The 20,648-nt window shown below is 37.6% G+C and overlaps 1 protein-coding gene across 2 annotated transcripts in view; it reads left to right on the top strand.

Annotated features, from left to right (window-relative positions):
* Positions 1-20,648, top strand: part of UGGT1 (UDP-glucose glycoprotein glucosyltransferase 1) — a 111,117-nt gene that overhangs the window by 44,716 nt on the left and 45,753 nt on the right. For both annotated transcript variants that reach the window (XM_061431816.1, XM_061431823.1), the window contains exons 18-19: positions 7,876-8,040; positions 19,983-20,103. In XM_061431816.1, coding sequence (XP_061287800.1) covers positions 7,876-8,040; positions 19,983-20,103 — 286 coding nt within the window. The remainder of the gene's footprint in view (positions 1-7,875; positions 8,041-19,982; positions 20,104-20,648) is intronic.

The raw sequence follows: 20,648 nt of genomic DNA, 5'->3' as shown, positions 1-20,648 counted from the left end.
TGTGTTTCAGGTCTTTCACCCACCTGGTTAAATTTGTTCCTAGGTGTTCTGTTGTTTTTGTTGTGATTATAAACATTAATTTCTCTTTGTGCTTAGTATATAGAAATGCAACATATTTTATATGTTGATTTTGTATCTTATAGTTTTACTGCATTTGTTTATTATTTCTAATAATTTTTAGTGCAATCTTTATAGTTTTTTACACATAAAATCATGTCATTTGCAAATTGTAATTGTTATTGGGCTGGCCAGGGTTTTTAAGTAAAAATAAAAGGCATGTTTTCATTTTTCCCTAGAACTTTATTGAACAGCATATTCACCATTTTGTTCCACTACCTTCTGCCATTTTCGAGGCAACTTCATAATTCCATCTTCCCAAAACTTTTTATCATTTTGAGTAAAGAACTGTTCCAGGTGCCTTTTATAGCCTTTCAGGAAATGGAAACTTTTTTCATTAAGAGAATTTTGTAAAGACTGAAATAAATGGAAATCCGAAGGTGCAATGTCTGGAGAATACAGCAGATGAACCAGAACTTCCCAGTCAAACTATAATAGTTTTTGCCTGGTCATTAAAGAAACTTGTGGCCTTGCATTATCCTAGTGGAAGATTATGCATTTTCTCTTGACTAATTTTGGGTGCTTTTTGTTGAGTGCTGCCTTCAGTTGGTCTAATTGGGAATAGTACTTGTTGGAATTAATCGTTTGGTTTGGTGGAAGGAGCTCATAGTACAGGACTCCCTTCTAATCCCACCATATATACAATATCACCTTTTTTTGGATGGAGACTGGCCTTTGGTGTAGTTGGTGGTGGTTCCATGATCTGTTCCATTCCACATTATTGTATAGTATCCACTTTTCATCACCTGTCACAATTTGTTTTAAGAGCGGAATGTTTTCATTACAAGTAGAGAATCACATGCAGAAATATAGTCAAGAAGGTTTTATTCACTTGTGTGGAACCCAAACATCAAAGCAATTAATGTAACCAAGCTGGTGCAAAATAATTTTCAATGCTTGATTTGGATATTTTTAGTATGTCAGCTATTTCCCTTTCTCAATTCATGTCCTGATTTGATTGCTGTCAGCTTCAACTGGTCTACCCAACTATGGAGAATTGTCTGGTGAGAAATCTCCAGCACAAAATTTTGCAAACCACTTTTGACAGAGTCATAGCACATTCCACATTCTCCTTACGCTGCGCAAATCTTCTTTTGAATTTCAGTTGTGTTTTTACCTTTCTGAATAAAGCATAATTATGTCAGAAAGGTTGCTTTTTTCCTCCCATCTTCAGTATTAAAGTGGCTATGCAAAAATTCACCAATATTAATAAGTTTTTAAAAAAAATCCTTGCTGATGGGACAGCTGTCACAATATGGTCTATTAAAATTGTTTCAAAGAAAGTTAAGACAACTGAACACTACTATAGCTACCTCTGCTCTCTTCTGGTTTCCACTTGAATAGTGTATCTTTTTTATCCTTTCTTTCACTTTTGAGTCTTTTTGTGTTCTTAAAGCAGCAATGAATTGTAGGCTTATGTAGTTGGGTCTTATTTTTTAATCTATCCAGCCATTCTATACCTTTTGATTGGAGAATTTAATACAGTAACAGTGATTATTGATAGGTAAGGGACATATAATACCATTTCATTAGTTATTTGAGGCTGATTTGTATTTCTTGTTTTTTTCTTCCTCTCTTGCTGCCTCCCTTTGTGAACTGATGATTTTCCATAATGGTATGCTTTGGTTACTTTCTCTTTATCATTTGTGAACCTACTGTAGATTTTTGTTTTGTGGTTACTATGAGTCTTACATAAAATATTTTGTAGATATTAATGGTCTCTTTTATGTTGATGCTCTAACTTTGATCACTTATAAAAACTACTCTTTTATTCCCTCCTCCTTTTTATTTTGGACATCACAATTTAATTCTGTATTGTATGTGCTGTGCTGTGCTGTGCTTAGGCGTTCAGTTGTATTTGACTCTTTGCGACTCCATGGACCCGCCAGGCTCCTCTGTCCATGGGGGTTCTCCAGGCAAGAATACTGGAGTGGGTTGCCCTGCCCTCCTCCAGGGATCTTCCCAACCCAGAGATCAAACCCGGTCTGCTGCATTGCATGCAGATTCTTTACCATATATATTTAATAGCAAATTATTATAGCCTTAGTTACTTTTAAAACTCTATTTTTTTTTTTTTTTGCTTTTCATTAGCATATTCTTTATATTGAAAAACAGATGGAGTTTCATGTGTGAACTGCATCATCTTTAGAGGGGAATTCAAGTGACTCTATGTTCTCTTTGAGCGTGGAGGTCATTGCTACAAAGTTTGTGGTTGAGGGCTCTCTCATGCTTCATCTTAATACTCTTGTCATTTGTAGAGTTAAGTTTCTTTAATTTCTTTTTTCTTTGATGCCTTCTGACTGGATAATTGCAAAGTTTCTGTCTTTTAACTTGTAGATTTTTTTCTTTTACTTGATTTCACTCTGATGGTAATGTTATATTGTTTTTCATTTCATTCATTATATTCTTCAGCTCCAGAATTTCTGTTTGGTTCTTTTTTATGCTCTCTCTCTCTGTCAGAATTCCAATTTTGTTTGTGTATTGTTTTCTTGATCTTACTGAATGTCTTTCTGTGTCTTGTAGCTCACTGAGTTTCCCTATGACAGCTATTTTGAATTCCTTATTGTGTAAATTGCAGATTTCCATGTCTTCAAGATTGATTACTGGAAGATTACTGTGATCCTTAGGTAATGTTATAGTTTCTTGAATTTTTTGCGTATTCGTTGCATTTTTATGTTGTTACCAGAAGTGACTGGTAGCAGTCACTTCTCCCAGTCTTTGCTCTCTGCTTTCGGAGAAAAATACCTTTCATTCCAGCCTTGTTAGGAATTCTGAGGCTTTCTCAGAACATCTGTGGGTACATGTACTCCATGCTGTTGTTCCCTCTTGTGCAGATTTCTGAAGCTTGTTTAACTCCTCTTGATTCTACAGTGCCCCAGGCTGGGTGCTGACAGGCCCGTTTTTTGTTTTTCCCAAAGTGGCACTACAGTTCAAATTTTGTCTGTTTCTGGCCCACGGGTTTGGACTGGCTTTCTGTATGTCCTCATTAGCCATTGGCAAAGTTCACTCTTGCTGCCGTTATCAGGATTGTACACTGGGAGCCAGCCTCTGTGTGCAGGTTTATGTGGGTTAAGGTGTATAGAGCACTGTAGGGTGCCCATGAGCCATCTGGGGGAGATCTGTGAATGAGATGTCCTGGGTAGCTCTTAGGTGGGCTTCTTGATGCAGTAAGTAGGATCTGCCTTCCTTAAATGCCTGAAGAGCACTGTCTGCTGCTCTCCCAGCCTTCCCACTTGGTGAAGCTGCTCACAGTTCTGTATTCTGGATGGGGCAGAACAGAAATGAGCCTCTTTGCCAGCCTCTCACATAGCTGGGGAAGCTGAGTGCTCATTCCCTTGCTCTTACTTCCCCTGTGGAAGAAATCATAGGCTCAGAATGTCTCTTGTGTCCCTGAGCTGTGCTGACTTGGGAGGAGAGTGATATGAATAAAGTCAGACTGTTTCTCTTAGTCTCGCCAATGTGTCCAGCGGACAAAGTCCTGGAACTTCTCTGCTGGAAACCTAGACCTTCTTTGGCATCATATCCATGGGTGATTGCTTAAGATAGTTGTTCCCAGGAGTTCCCTGGAGCCAGCTCAAAGGCCAGTGCAGAGGCCACAGCCATTGTCAAAGTCTGTCTGCCTGTTCCCTGCTGCATGGGTGGGCAACACTTCTCCTGGGCCACTTGGCGTTTGGTGCTGGATTCCAGAGCTCCCACAGAGACACTTTTGCCTGTGGATGGATACCAAATCATTGCTTTTGTGTGAGGGAGGCACTAATGAGGGATGTCTTATTTAGCCATGAAACTGATATCACTCCTTTGCGTGCATGCTCAGTCACTTGCTTGTGTCCAACTCTTTGCCACCCCATGGACTGTAGCCCGCCAGGCTCCTCTGTCCATGGGGTTATCCTGGCAAGAATACTGGAGTTTCCATTTCCTCTTCCATGGGATCTTCCTGACCTAGGGATTGAGCCCACATCTCCTGCATCTCCTGTATTGGCAGGTGGATTCTTTACAGCTGAGCCACCTGGGAAACCCCCAAATCACTCCTGCCTCAGTGTTAAATCTCCTTGTTTTCAGAAATATCCAGTTGGGTTTGAAGTCGAAGCTGGTCATGAGGTCTACGCAGTTTAGAGTGAACATGTTTCCGTTATTGTATTGCAACCTTTTGTTCAGTCACTTTCCTTTTATTTTTTTAATAAAATAATATTGATATGGGCACGTGCTGGTGATTTTTTTCACAACCAACATGAGGTGTACTCTGTAGAAAAAGGAAAAGTGAAATAAAAGGAAAGGAGGGCCACTTGAGAATATTTGAGGAAATTAATGGAATTTTCTCGTATTTCACATTTGGAAAATGTTTAACTTTGATTTTCTATCATTCTGTTGAAGAAAAAGTATGTGTTGCCTTTTTAATTGTGGGTGATTGCTATATCAAAAGGAATTGCTTGAAAACATTGAATACAATGGACAAATTGGAGGAAAGGGTGTGTTTTAATATTTATAGTATATTTTATTAATAACATTCTTTAATGATACATATGCAGAGTTGGATGTATTAGAGATGAAGGACATATTCTATAATAGTAATGGTTTTAAAGCATAATAATGTGAGAAGGAGTATTAAGCTTCTAGGGCATGGATTACCTTAATACCTTAATACTTGTCCTGTATGGTAAAGCCTCCCAACTTGCCTTTTTAAACTTGAAAAGGCTTATGTTAATAGACTGCTAAAACAATGCTGGAAACATAATTGTTACGTTAAAAGAAATGATAACATTCTAAAATTTACCTCTTATGGTCAATTTATCTTGTGCAACAGAGAATCAGTTATTACATCTTCTTGAATTTTCATATATATCCAAATGAATAATTCACTCTTGAAATACAGGCTTTCAGTGATAGCTTATATAAATACATAGATACAAAAGTGATAAGAAAATAGCATACTATTTTGCTGTCATGTTTCTTTCATATAGTGCATAATTAGCAAGCACTGTTAAAGAAATACCTACTTCTGAAGAAAAATATATTAAATCTAAAGTTCTGATTTCATTTAGCAGATTATACATTTGATTGAAAAATGAAGAAACTCTCTCACAACCAATATTGGGTTTGTGTGTATGTGTGAAAAATGTTTCAAGAAGCAGTCTCCACTGCAATAAATTTGAGGTGATCATTCTTTTATGTCTATTGATATAGAAATTGATCAATGAAAGAGATAGATATTGTTAAGAATTTAATATTTAGCTCTTTACATTTATAAAATAGTTTCATCTAAATAAGTTGTATAATCTGTATCTGCATGTGTGGGTGCTAAGTTGCTTCAGTTGTGTCCAGCTCTTTTTGGACTATAGCCTGCCAGGCTCCTCTGTCCATAGGATTCTCCAGACAAGAATACTGGAGTGGATAGCCATTCCCTTCTCCAGGGATTCTTCCTGACCCAGGGATCAAACCTAGGTTTCCTGCATTACAGCAGATTCTTTACTGTCTGAGCCACCAGGGAAGCCCAATCTGTATCTAACTTTCCCTAAATAAGGTTCACAGAAAGTGGTATTTTTCACGTGTTGTCTTTTATGCACTGAAATCTTGATTTTGCTGAAGAATCAAGTGAGAGTATCACAAACCCAGCTCCTCAGTCGTTTCTCCCATTTGGCCATTTGCCTCATCTGTACTGGTTAGTGGGCCTTCTCATATAAACAGGTCATAATTTCCTAGCTAAGTAATCGCATACTTTCCAGAGAAGATTATTGTGAGATTCTCAGAAGTTCTAAGAATCTAATGATCAATAAGATTCTTTAATTTTTTAAGATTTTTGCAGGACATGTACCCTTCATATGAAAAAGCCCAAGGAAAATAGATTTTTTTGAAAAGAAAGAATAAGTGCATGTTTTTTTAAAGGAGAAATGAGTACAATTGGCAAATGTGATTATATTTACAGATATCTGAGTCTTTTGTTATAAATCTGAAACGTTGTTATCTTCTGTGTTTGATATCTGAAAGAAGTAATTGTTTCTATAACTAAGGAGTACAATTAAAGTAGATCTTTTGAACTGAAGAGCATATAGTCTGATAGGTGCATATTTGTATCTTTTAAAGCCAAAGTAAGAAAAGTTCTAAATTATTCATGCCAACATTTTACCACTGGCATATTATCTCTGAGTCTTTATTAATCTCAGTTATCTTTTTATGAATGACTCATTTGTGACTTTGTAATCAGTGTTTCAAAATTGTGTATAATTAGCATTTTTAGTGATCGGTTTCTAGAAATTCTCACATAAAAGTTTTAAGTGTGACTCGGATTATTGGCCTGCATTCTATTGTTTAGTCTGATAATCTTTTTGCAGGTTGTGAAAATGGAAAGTCAAAACATCTCCCTCCCACTCTTGACTTTTACTCAATTACCACTTTCAGAGAAAGCCAATGTTACTTACTTCCTATTGTTACTGAGAGTTATAGTGTGGGTTTTGTTTTGTTTTCTTGGGGAATCCATCAGTAAATTTTCAGAGCTCAAAGTATATTAAAATTGGGTGTCTAGGAACTTCTTTGAAATAGGTGAGATGTCAAAGAACAGAATTAATATAAGTTTTGGGCGTGTACCTTTGAAAGGTTCTAACACTGGCATAGAGACGTGGCAGAGATCAACCTAGAATGGTATAGAGAAATGGTGAGCTCACAGTCTTTCTCGCCGTGCCCTGTTATAGTCCATCATCGAAGTCTGTAGTATCATTTACCACTGTGGCTAGATCTGAAACTAAGCTTATGACTAGTATCAGTTACCACATTTTTCTATTCGTGCTATCTCAAAAAGTCATATACTTTAAATTTCTGCTATTTTCAGAAAATATCAGTTATAAGGTGTTTAACAAGGATGTCTTATAAACTTTTTATGTCTTGAGTAATGACATAGTTTTTACTCTAAAAACTTAGTCTTGAGTCTGTGGTTGGTATCTGGAGGAATGTACTTTATAGATTTTTGGAAAAGTCTCAGATGTATTTTTTCACCTGGTATTTCCCTGCCAAGGAACTTCTTCTGTCCTTGAGAAGAAAAGAAAGATTGAGCTTAGTACATTATAGAGTGATTTTTTGAGCACTGTCTTTTCACCAGCCTTGTTTTGGTTTCTGCAGGTGTAATTTCTTTTTTGGTGATAGGGACCCTTTTAAATTGAGAATTGGATGTAAATATTTCATCTCAGGTTATCTGCCCAGGAGCACTAATAATTTATGACAGTCTATAGTAGTGCCACCCATTATGGTAGTCTCTGGTCACGTGGGCTTTTAAAATGGAAATTAATTAGTTTCCTGTGCTCAATAGCTACATGTGGCTAGTGGCTACTGCTTTGAACAGTGAAGATAGAATATCTCCATCATTGCAGAAAGGTCTGTTGTGTAGTTTGGGCTGTAATATATATAATTCAGATCTGTTAGCCTGGGCTGCTTAAAATTACCCTCATCCCCACCTTCAACTACTTCTTGATTTATAAGGTTTTGTGGTTTTATTAAACCTCAGTAGTTTAAACTCAAATTTACCTAGTAGGATATTAACTATGATGTTCTTTATATATATATTTAAATTAATTTTTATTGGAGTATAGGTGATTTATAATGTTGTTAGTTTTTTATATATTTTGAAAATAAGTTTTCTACAGTTATCTCTTGCATTCTATATTTCTGTTGATTGTTTTTTCTTGTTAGAACATGTATATGTCAAAAATATGCTTTGTTCCATTTTTCTCAGGAATGACAAAAATCTCCTGTTTGTGGTCCCATGTGTTTCAGGAAGCAAGAAGTTACTATGAGCAGACTGGAGTTGGCCCACTGCCAGTTGTCCTGTTCAATGGAGTGCCCTTGGAAAGGGAGCAGCTAGACCCTGATGAATTGGAAACCATTACAATGCACAAAATCCTAGAGACCACAACTTTCTTTCAAAGAGCAGTGTACTTGGTAAGTAGTGTTTCAGGTAGATTTTGAAAGAGAATGGTTTGCTTACATTTTTGTAGTCTCTGTATTAGGCATTAAAGTTCTTGAAGTATCACTGTTTTCTGTACCACTCTCAACTGATTGGAGACTCCCAGCAAATTCTGGGAGTGGAAATATTCATGAGACTTCTGTACATTGTTTTTGAAATAACTAATTTTATTGGCTTTAAGATTAAATTTTATACTAAAAATTCCTAAGAACTTAGCCATTCTTAGAAACATTTATTCTACTTCTAAGGAATTTTGACATAGAGAAATTCAAATATGCCATATGTGTGTGTGTGTAGTTATTATTGACATCTAACTCACATGCCATAAAAGTCAGCCTTTTAAGGTGGACATGCGGTAGGTTTTAGTATATACACAGAATTATGCAGCTGTCACCTTTGTCTAATTTCAGAGCATTATTACCCCTAGAATAAACCTGACACCCAGTAGCAATTGCTTCCCATTATCCCCTACCCTACCCCCTGACAACCATCAGTCTGTTTTCAGTCTGTGTGGATTTCCTGTTTGGATAGTTTATATAAAGGGATTCAGGTAATATCTGGTCTTTTGTGATTGATTTCTTTTACTTAGCATAATGTTTTCAAGATTTATCCTTGTTGGAGCATATGTCAATACTTCATTCCTTTTATCACCAAATAATAGTTCCTCCAATGGACAGGCCGCGTTTTGTGCATTTATCAGTTGATGCATATTTGGGTTATTGCCACTTTGAGGCTACTGTGAATAATGCTGCTGCTTGCTATAAGCGATCATGTAAAACTTTTACTGTAGACATGTTCTCAGTTGTCTTGGATATATACCTCGGAGTGGAATTGTGTGTCAGTTTAGTTCTATTTTTAACAGTAATTCTGTTTTTAAGAGAGCTGCCAGACTGTTTTCCAAAGCAGCTGCACACTTAAACATGTATACAGGTTCCATTTTTTATACTTGGTATTCTCTGTCTCTTTGGTTATAGGCTAGTGGGTGTGAAGTGGTATCTCATGGTGGTTTTGATCTGCATTATTCAAACATGAATGATGTTGAGTGTTGTTTCCTGTGCTTATTCACCATTTATTTCCTCTTTGGAGAAATGTCTATTCAGATTATTTGCCTGTTTTTAATTGGGTTGTTTTATTACTGTTGAGTTATAAGAGTTATTTATGTATTCTGGATATGAATTACTTATTATATGTATATAATCGTCAAATATTTTCTCTCATTTTCTGATTTGTCTTTTTACTTTCTTGGTAGTGTCCGTTTACTTTTTTTGTTGTTGCTTGTACTATTTGTATCATACGTAAGAAATCTTTACTTAATCCTAGGTAATGAAGATTTCTGTTTTCTTCTGAGTATTTTATAGTTATTTCTCTTAATGTTTAGTTCTTTGATCCATCCTCAGTTAATTTTTGTATGTGGAGTGAGGTAGGAGTCTATCTCTTTTTCCATGTCCAATTTGAGACATGCAGCTGGATATCTTTGAACTATTCAGTTAGCTGCCCCAGTACCATTTTTGAAAAGAATAGCCTTTCACTGTTAAATTGTCATGGTACCCTTGTCAAAAATAAATTGCCCACTAATGTATAGGTCTATTTTTAGACCGTCTGTTGTTTCAGTTAACCTACTTTTCCTATGTAAGTACCTCACAGCCTTGATTATAATCATAATCAAGTTTGAATTTTCCAACTTAGTGTTTTTCTGTTTTTAAGAATGTTTGGCTCTTTTGTGAGTATTAAATGTATAAATATATGAATGTGAAATATATAAATGTATACTGAAGCAGTCTCTATAATAGCAAAGAATGAGAAATGATTTAAATATCCAACAATATGGTGGAACACAATGCAGCCATTAGAAAGACATTAACTAAGACCATCTAAAGACATGTCTACAACATGTTGCCACGGACCAGCAAATGGATTATATAAGGTAGTGTGGCTAGGCTGATCTTATTACTGTGTATATGTGAATGTGTCTGAGTAGGTGACATAAGTATATGTGTGTGTGTGTGTGTTAGGCTGGAAATGTGCTTAGTCACCCAGTCATGTCCAACTCTTTGTGACCCTGTGGACTGTGGCCTGCCAGGCTCCTCTGTCCATGGGGATTCTCCAGGCAAGCATACTGGAGTGGGTTGTAGTGCTCTCCTCCAGGGATCTTCCCAACCCAGGGACTGAACCCAGGTCTCCCACATTGCAGGCAGATTCTTTACCATCTGAGCCACCAGGGAAGCCCAGGCTGGAAATAAATAACTCAGATGAGCAGCTTTTTCATGGACAGCATGGTGAGATCACAGATGATTGTTTTTCTTTGAACTCTTCTGTATTTATTATATTTTCATCAATGAATATGTACTATGGTGCTAATTTGAAGTAAAGAAGTTTTTTAAAAAGCCTTAGCCTGTTTACCGCCTGACAGGAAAACTACTCAAGCACAGAGAAAACCAATTGCTTTATAGTTTTAAGATTGAAATTATATTAAAAAAAATCAGATTTGAGTTCAAAGTGAGCTTCAGACAAGATAATCATGTGCCCACTTCCCTGGTGGCTCAGACGGTAAAAGCGTCTAGGTACAATGCAGGAGACCTGGATTCGATCCCTGTGTCAGGAAGATCCCCTGGAGAAAGAAATGACAACCCACTTCTGTACTCTTGCCTCGAAAATCCCATGGACAGAGGAGCCTGGTAGGCTACAGTTCATGGGGTGGCAAAGAGTCAGACGCGACTGAGCGGCTTTGCTATACTTGTGGTTTTAAAACTCATTGTGTGGTTTTGAGTAAACATTACAAATTTCAGCTCACTATTTGCTAAAATGAATATTTTTAGAAAGGAACTTTTCCTAATCACATTGATTTACATGAACACCTTTGGTTTTCAATCTACTCTTTTCACTGGGCTCCTGTCTATGGTCAGACATGCCCCATCTGCCATTTTGCATCAGGCCAGCTTACAAGACAGTTGTCTATAAAATTTGTAAAATCCCTAGTGAAATTTGATTAACTAAAACCTTAATTAATCAGTCATGTAGGTCTTTGTTTTTTAGGAGAAAGATCAAAGAAAGAGGAAATAAAATATTAGAGACTTAAAGCCGACAAAAAGCCCCTGAAACTCAGCTTTACACGTATGCTTTGTGCTTGTTCCATGTTCAGATGAATCTTAAAATTCCAAACACAAAGAAACCCGAAAAAGCAGCTGAAAGAAAATTAACATAGCCCCAAATCTCTGATTTAGCCACCATGTTACCAGTCTTTAATGCATACACAAAATAGATGCATGCCCATGTGTATATATACTCATATATCTGGGAGGAAGATGATGGCTGGGGGTGGTCGCTTCCTCCTGAAAGTTTGTACCTGGAGTATTAATATTTGAAATGTACCGACAATTTTAAGTTTCTGGAGATGGAGGCATCATTTCTCCTTTGGAGTAGACTTCTAATGTTTCTAGAAAAAGTCCCAGTCTGGGCTGTTTAGTTCCCAAATATAAAGGACTTGGCTCATATACCGAGAGAAAATGTCAAGGTCACCATAAATATAACTGTTGTTGTATACTGTGATGTGGCTACTAATGGGAACAAGGCTATTCTTTAGCCTGACTGTGCCCTTAATCTGTCGGGGAAATGATTTTTATGTAAATCAAACTTTGGATTGGACTGTTAGTATTCCTTAAAAAAAAAAGAAGGTTTGGCTTTTCTGTGTCCCTTTAATTCCCTATGAATCTTAAAATAAGCTTGTCAGTTTCTACCAAAGAGAGGCCATTGGGATTTTAATAGTAATTGTGTTGAATCTGTAGTTCAATTTGGGGACTATTGATGTCTTAACTGTAGTGAATCTTCCAACCCATGAATGTAGGACGTATTTCCATTTACTGTCTTTTAATGATGTTTCATAGTTTTCAGTGAAGAAGTCTTAGGCTTTTGTTAAACTTATTCCTTAGTATTTTGTATTTTACTCTTTTTGGTGCTGTTGTAAATGCATTGTTTCTTTAATTTGGGGGTAGTTTATTTGTGAACTTGAACTTGTTTATTAGCTCTGTTAGTCTTTTGTGTGGGTGCGTGTAGATTTCTTAACATTTTCTGTACAGAAATCATTGTCATCTTTCAAATGACAACAGCATGCCTAGAGTGAAACTCTTGAGTTTTTCCTACTTATAATATGTTACATTTTGTTTTTTTTTTTTTTTTGCAACAAATTACAGTATTTCTACTCTCTTAGTTTTCTGCTTTTCAAGACATCAAAGTATGACTTACTGTACAGATATTTCAGGACCCCAAAGCAATGTATAGACAGAAAAAAAATCTCAGTATACTTAGGGATTCTCAGTAGCTTGAGAGGGAAATCAAGGTCTGGCATTCTTATAAATGATGATTATTAAGACTGATCAAATGGAAAGACTCAAATGATTTGTCAGTTTTGAACTGTGTATTTAATTATTTACTACAAATTCCCCTGGTTATTGTCATAAGAGTAAAAAAAAAATCTCCCTCTGTATCTAGTCATCCATCTACCCACCTTCCAATAATAGGTAATTGCTGTTTTAAGTTTCTTCTGAGTTGTTCCAAAACATTTTTGTATCTATATGCTAACAATGAAAATTTACTCCTTCCTAACCTTTATTCAAAGTGGTAACAAATTATTAATGCATAACTATACTACACCTTGGTTTTTTTCACTTAACAAAATACATAAGTCTTTCTAATTTGGTGTATAGAGTATTCTCAGTTTTTTTAAGATAGCCATGTAGTGTTTCATTAGTAAGCAACTTTGCCCCACTTGGCAGCACATTTGGCAATATATAGAGATATTTTTTGTTGTCATAGTTTGGGGAGGAAAGAGGTGCTGCTGGCTTCTAGTGGGAGTGAATCAGGCATGCTGCTAAACCTCGTGCAGTGCTCAGGACGTCCCTTCCCTTCCAAAACAGCAGGACATCACCTCCCTTTCCAAAGAGTTATCTAGTCCAAAATGTCAATAGTGCTGAGATTGAAAAACCATTTTGTGGATATACCCTCACTGCATTTCTCAGATATATAAATTAACATTTTCCATCAAAACTGGGAACTTTTTACCCTTTATTTCTTCTATTAGTCTTTTGGTTTGTGATGACTTCTGACACAACACGGCCCAGAGTTAGGACATAGTCCTAACAAATTAAGGACATAGTTCTTCACAAGATTGTCTTTATTTTAGACACTAGACACAAGTCCAGAGATCCTCAGGCCACCCTTACTTATGATCAAATAGCTACAAATGCAGGTATCCCCTCAGTTATGATAATTTGCTAGAATGGCTTACAGAACTCAGGATAGTGCGGTTTTTACAGTTAGCATTATTAAAGTAATAGAATATGTATCAGAACCAGCCGAAGACTGAGGAGCACACAGCAAAGCTTCGGAAGGTTCCAAATGTAAACCTTCTATGTCTTTTCCCTGTGACGCCAGGTTATATTATCCTTCCAGCTCTTTGATGTGGGATACGATTGTTCTGCAGTGTGTGGGTCGTCTGCTTGGTGGCTCTACGGTGGGGTTACTGGGGACCTCCTCCAAGAGGGCTTATGCCACAGGCTGTGTGACTCAGATCTGCCACACGCAGAGCCCCTGCCTCTGCGACAGGCCTCTGCTGACCTGCACCTTCACAGGAGACTCTCAAACACAGGTCTGGCTCAGTCTCTGTGGGGTCTCTGGGTCCTGGTATGCACAAGGTTTTGTTTGAGCCCTCCAAGCATCTCTGGTGGGTATGGGGTTTGATTCTAAACGTGATTTCACCTGTCCTGCTGCCTTGCTGGGGCTTCTCATTTGCCCCTGGACACGGGCTATCTGTTTTTGCTGGGATCCAACATTTCTCCTGTCAGTGGTGGTTTAGCAGTGAGCTGTAAAAAAAAAAAAAAAAAAAAAATGCAAAAGGCAAAAGGCAAAATAGTTATCTGAGGAGGCCTTACAAATAGCTGAGAAAAGAAGAGAAGCTCAAGGCAAAGGAGAAAAGGAAAGATACACCCATTTGAATACAGAGCTCCAAAGAATAGCAAGGAGAGATAAGAAAGTCTTCCTTAGTAATTAATGCAAAGAAATAGAGGAAAACAATAGAAAGGGAAAGACTAGAGATCTCTTCAAGAAAATTAGAGATATCAAGGGAACTTTTCGTGCAAAGATGGGCACAATAAAGGACAGAAATGGTATGGACCTAACAGAAGCAGAAGAGATTAAGAAGAGGTGGCAAGAATACACAGAAGAACTGTATAAAAATGATCTTCGTAACCCAGATAATCACGATGGTGTGATCACTCACCTAGAGTCAGACATCCTGGAATGTGAAGTCAAGTGGGCCTTAGGAAGCATCACTACGAACAAAGCTAGTGGAGGTGATGGAATTCCAGTTGAACTCTTTCATATCCTAAAAGATGATGCTGTGAAAGTGCTACACTAAATATGTCAGCAAATTTGGAAAACTCAGCAGTGGCCACAGGACTGGAAAAGGTCAGTTTTTCATTCCAATCCCAAAGAAAGGCAATGCCAAAGAATGCTCAAACTACTGCACAATTGCACTCATTTCACATGCTAGCAAAGTAATGCTCAAAATTCTCCAAGCCAGGCTTCAACAGTACATGAACTTTCAGATGTTCAAGCTGGGATTTAGAAAAGGCAGAGGAACCAGAGATCAAATTGCCAACATCCATTGGATCATCAAAGAAGCAAGAGAATTCCAGAAAAACATCTATTTCTGCTTTATTGACTATGCCAAAGCCTTTGATTGTGTAGATCACAACAAACTATGGAAAATTCTTAAAGAGATGGGAATACTAGACCACCTGACCTGCCTCCTGAGAAGTCTGTATGCAGGTCAAGAAGCAATAGTTAGAACCGGACATGGAAAAACAGACTGGTTCCAGAATGGGAAAGGAGTACATCAAGACTGTATATTGTCACCCTGCTTATTTAACTTATATGCAGAATACATCATGTGAAATGCTGGGCTGGAAGAAGCACAAGCTGGAATCAAGATTGCTGGGAGAAATATCAATAATCTCAGAAACACAGATGACACCACCCTTATGGCAGAAAGTGAAGAAGAACTAAAGTGCCTCTTGATGAAAGTGAAAGAGGAGTGTTAAAAAGCTGGCTTAAAACTGAAAATTCAAAAAATGAAGGTCATGGCTTCCAGTCCCATCACTTCATCACAAGTAGATGGGGAAACAAGGAAACAGTGGCAGACTATTTTTTTGGGCTCCAAAATCATTGCAGATGGTGACTGCTGCCATAAAATTAAAAGATGCTTGCTCTTTGGAAGAAAAGTTATGACCAACCTAGACAGCGTATTGAAAAGCAGAGAGATTACTTTGCCGACAAAGGTTCATCTAGTCAAAGTTATGGTTTTTCCAGTAGTCATGTATGGATGTGAGATTTGGACTATAAAGAAAGCTGAGTGCTGAAGAATTGATGCTTTTGAACTGTGGTGTTGGAGAAGACTCTTGAGAGTCCCTTGGACTGCAAGGAGATCCAACCAGTCAACCCTAAAGGAAATCAGAAGGACTGATACTGAAGCTGAAGCTCCAATACTTTGACTACCTGATACGAAGAACTGACTCCTTGGAAAAGACCCTGATACTGGGAAAGACTGAAGGCAGGAAGGTAAGGGGATGACAGGATGAGGTGATTGGATGGCATCACCGACTCAATGAACATGAGTTTGGGTAAACTCTGGGAGTTCGTGATGGACAAGTAAGCCTGGCGTTACAGTCCAAACGGTTGCAAAGAGTAGGACACGACTGAGCAACTGAATGACTGAACATGTGGGGTATTGCCATCCAGGGAAGTTCAGTTAAGTTTTGGCGTCCAGATTTTTTACTGGGGCTTCCTTAAGTAGCTGCTGATCGAAAGCTTTTAGGTTTAATTAGGTCCCCAGTTGTTTTTTGTTTTTATTTTCATTATTTTAGGGTCAAAAAAGATCTTGCTGTCATTTATGTCAAAGAGTCTTTTTCATGTGTTTTCCTATAGTGTCTGGTCTATACATTTAGGTCTTTAATCCATTTTGAGTTTATTTTTGTGTATGGTGTTAGGTAGCATTCTAATTTCATTCTTTTACATATTGCTGTCCAGATTTCCCAGCACCACTGATCGAAGAGGCTGTCTTTTCTGCACTGTTGCTGCCTCTTTTGTCACAGACTAGGTAACATAGGCTTGTGGGTTTATCTTTGCACTTTCTATTCTGTACCATTGGTCTATGGTTCTGTTTTTGTGCCAGTACCATATTGTTTTGATTACTGTAACTTTGTAGTATCATTTGAAGTCAAGGAATCTGATTCTTCCTCCTCCATTTTTCTTTCTCAAGATTACTTTGGCTGTCCAGAATCTTTTGTGTTTCCACACAATTTGTAGAGTTCTTTGTTGTAACTCTGTGATGAATACCATTGGTAATTTGATAGGAATTGCATTGAATCTGTAGATTGCTTTGGGCAGTATATTCATTTGCACTACATTGAGTCTTCCAATCCAAGAACATCATATATTTTTCCTTCTGTTTGTGTCCTTTTTTGATTTATTTCATCAGTGTTTTATAGTTCTCTGAGTTCAGGTCTTCTGCTTCTTTAGGTAGATTTATTTCTTAGTATTTTATTCTTTTTATTGCGATGGTAAATGGGATTGTTTCCTTAATCTCTATTCTTTTGTTGTTCGGAATCTAATTTCTGTGCATTGCATTTTCTATGCATGTAATTTCTGTGCACTAATTTTGTACCTTGCAACTTTACTTCTGTTTCATTGACTATGCTAAAGCCTTTGACTGTGTGGATCACAACAAACTGGAAAATTCTTAAAGAGATGGGAATGCCAGACCACCTTACCTGCCTCCTAAGAAACCCATATGCAGGTCAAGAAGCAACAGTTGGAACTGGATATGGAACAGACTGATTCCAGATTGGAAGAGGAGTACATCAAGGCTGTATATTGTCACTCTGCTTATTTAACTTATATACAGAATACATCATGTGAAATACTGGGCTGGATGAATCACAAGCTGGAATCAAGATTGCCAGGCGAAATATCAACAACCTTAGATATGCCACACTAATGACAGAAAGTGAAGAGGAACTTGAGAGCCTCTTGATGAGAGTGAAAGAGGAGAGTGAAAAAGCTGGCTTAAAACTCAGCATTCTAAAAATGAAGATCATGGCATTCAGTCCCATCGCTTCATGGGAAATAGGGAAACAATGGAAATAGTGACAGACTTTATTTTCTTGAGCTGCAAAATCACTGCAGATGGTGACTGAAGCCATGAAATTAAAAGATACCTGCTTATACGAAGAAAAACTATGACAAACCTAGACAGCATATTAGAAAGCAGAGGCATCACTTTGCTGACACAAGATCCATCTAGTCAAAGCTATGGTTTTTGTAGTAGCATGTATGGGTGTGAGAATTGGACCATAAAGAATGCTGAGTGCTGAAGAATTGATGCTTTTGAACTGTGGTGCTGGGGATGACTTCCTGAGAATCCCTTGGATACAAGGAGATCAAACCAGTCAATCCTCAAGAAAACCAGTCCTGAATATTTGTTGGAAGGACTGATGCTAAAGCTAAAGCTCCAGTACTTTGGCCTCTTGATGCGAAGAGCTGTCTCATTGGAAAATACCCTCATGGTGGGAAAGATTGAGGGCAAAAGGAGAAAGGGGCGACAGAGGATGAGATGGTTGGATAGCATCATTGACTCAATGGACATGAGTTTGAGCAAACTCTGGGAGATAGTGAAGGACAGGGAAGCCTGGTGTGCTGCAGTCCATGGAGCTGCAGTCCAGAGTCGGATATCACTCAGTGACTGAACAACAACAGCAGCCTCACCATATTCACCGATTAGTTCCAGTGGTTTTCTGGTGGAATCTTAAAGGATTTTCTGTGTATAGTACTGCAAACAGTGACAGTTTTACTTCTTTTCCAATTTGTCATCCTTTTATTTTTCTTCTTTGGTTGCCATGACAAGGACTTCCAAAACTATGTTGAGTAAGAGTGGTGAGAGTGGCCATTGTTGTCTTGTTCCTGATCTTAGGGGAAATGCTTTCAGCTTTTCACCATTGAGAATGGTGTTTGCTGTGGGTTTGTCATATCTGGTCTTCATTATATTGAGGTATTGAGGTAGGCTGTCTCTATGCTCATTTTCTGGAGAGTTTTTTTTTTTTTTTTAATAAATGGGTGTTGAACTTTGTCAAAAGCTTTTTCTACACCTTTGAGATGATCATATGATTTTTACTCTGTTAATATGATGTATCACATTGCTTGATTTGCATATATTGAAGAATCTTTGCATTCTGGGATGTGCAGATGTGTGAGATTCAAAGTGTGTATAGAGATATAAATGAAGCAAAATTGTCACTTAAACATTCCTGTTCCTCACTGTTCATTTTTCTTTCTGCAAACAATCCCTGTGTGTGTGTGTTTGTAGGTGAACTCCATTTAAAGGTATGTATAATTTTCATAGATGTTGCCAAATTTCCTTCCTTCAGTTAGGCTTTTATCATAGAGACCAAAGTTATATACATGGGCTTGCATCTATACTGAGTCATTGAGTACCTTTGTAAGTCTTTTGAATTGTGTAGTTGGTTTGCTGCTGCTGCTGCTAAGCCACTTCAGTCGTGTCCAACTCTGTGTGACCCTATAGATGGAAGCCAACCAGGCTCCCCTATCCCTGGGATTCTCCAGGCAAGAACGCTGGAGTGGGTTGCCATTTCCTTTTCCAATGCATGGAAGTGAAAAGGGAAAGTGAAGTCGCTCAGTCGTGTCCGACCCCCAGCGACCCCATGGACTGCAGCCCACCAGGCTCCTCCATCCGTGGGATTTTCCAGGCAAGAGCACTGGAGTGGGGTGCCATTGCCTTCTCTGGTAGTTGGTTTGTATGCTCATTATTGGCTTATAGTTTGAGATTTTGTATGTGAGTTATTGCTCTTGAGATAAGTAGCCACAGAAGATGCCTGAATGGATTTTTTAAAGACTTGACTGTGTATATTTCATTCACATCTGTTTCCCCTGAAAATCATGTTGAAGTATGGTTTTGTGTGAAATATTTTCAGTGTGAAAGTTTATAAGTTTACACAGCCACATATACTAGATCACCTTCATGAAGTACAAGTATTTCTATAAGATGAGAAGCATGAAAGGGAAGAGTTAATGATAAATGATTTCTTTTTCCCCAATGTAATTGTGACCCTAGAAATACAGGATTATTTGGATGCCTGAGATTGAAAAAGGCTTGGGGTAATTTTTTTTTTTCAGAGAATATTAACTGCTTTAGTGAAGTCATTTGGCTTTGTTCTTTAGAGAGAAGCTTACTGTGAGTAGATCTCAAGGTGGGTTTTTGCTTGTGTTAACTCCAGTTTCTCAAGCTTGCTTGTTTCTGTGGCAAGATCGAATAAACATGGGTTTGCATTTCATATGCACTTCTCATTAGCTTTGTGGCTTTGAGTAAGTTATTTAACCTTACTGTACCACATCTTGCTCACATTGTCGAACAGATTAGAAATACCGTACATAAAGAGCCTGCTTGGCAACGACAAGAACCTATAACTTGGTTATATATATATATATATATATCCCTATAACTTGGGATAACTTCTATTTTTAGCTGTTACTAGTTTGTCAGAAGATAATATAAAAATGATTTTTTAGCTCCTAATAAATCTATTGATCAGTGGCTCAGTGGGTAAAGAATCCACCTGCAATGCAGGAGATGCAGGAGACACAGGTTTGATCACTAGGTGGGGAAGATCCTCTGGAGAAGGAAATGGCAACCCACTCCAGTATTCTTGCCTGGAAAATTCCTTGGACAGAGGAGCCTGGTGGGCTGTAGTCCATGGGACCACAAAGAGTCTGACATGACCGAGTGGCTGAGCACTACTCAGATTTGTTTAATGTGCTTCTTGCCTGCATCCTGTCTCTTTTTTTCCTGTAGGGTGAACTGTCCCATGATCAAGATGTGGTAGAGTATATCATGAATCAGCCAAATGTTGTTCCACGAATCAACTCTAGGATTTTGACAGCTGAGCGAGAATACCTGGACCTAACAGCAACCAGTAAGTAACATTTCAGGAACACTTTAGGCTTTTTTGATTTGTCTTTCAAAATCCTGTATTTATTGGATTGTAATGTTCAGAAGATAATCCAAGATTGTGACACGATTTTGTTTAAACTCTTTGTACCTTGATTTCATTATATGAGCCTCTAAATTTACAAGAGTTTCCTCCAGAGGAGAGAAATTCTTCCTGGATAAATCTTTGTAAACTCTGAAAGTTATTCAATGTCTTTTAAATGCCAGCTAAACATAGGCAGTAGATGGTAGGAATGGTCCTGGATTATTGGCTTTCTTACAGTCCTAAAGCTCTTAAGCAGCTGTTTTCTTCCTAGTTCTGGTGTCAGTTTCAGCAATAATGTTGACAAATATCTCAGAGAGCTTTACTGTGTGGACTTAAGAATGCCTTTTTAACAAATAAAGCTTCATTGAGAAATACCGTACTTGCCATAAAAGTCAACCTTTCAAATTGTACAGTTATAATGTGTACTGTTTTTAGTATATTCTCAAAGTTGTGTGATCATCACACTGTCTAATTTTAGACTCCTC

The sequence above is a fragment of the Bos javanicus genome, chromosome 2 (genome assembly GCF_032452875.1).
Source record: "Bos javanicus breed banteng chromosome 2, ARS-OSU_banteng_1.0, whole genome shotgun sequence".
NCBI classification, from domain to species: domain Eukaryota; kingdom Metazoa; phylum Chordata; class Mammalia; order Artiodactyla; family Bovidae; genus Bos; species Bos javanicus.
This window is presented reverse-complemented; position numbering and strand designations above follow the sequence as displayed.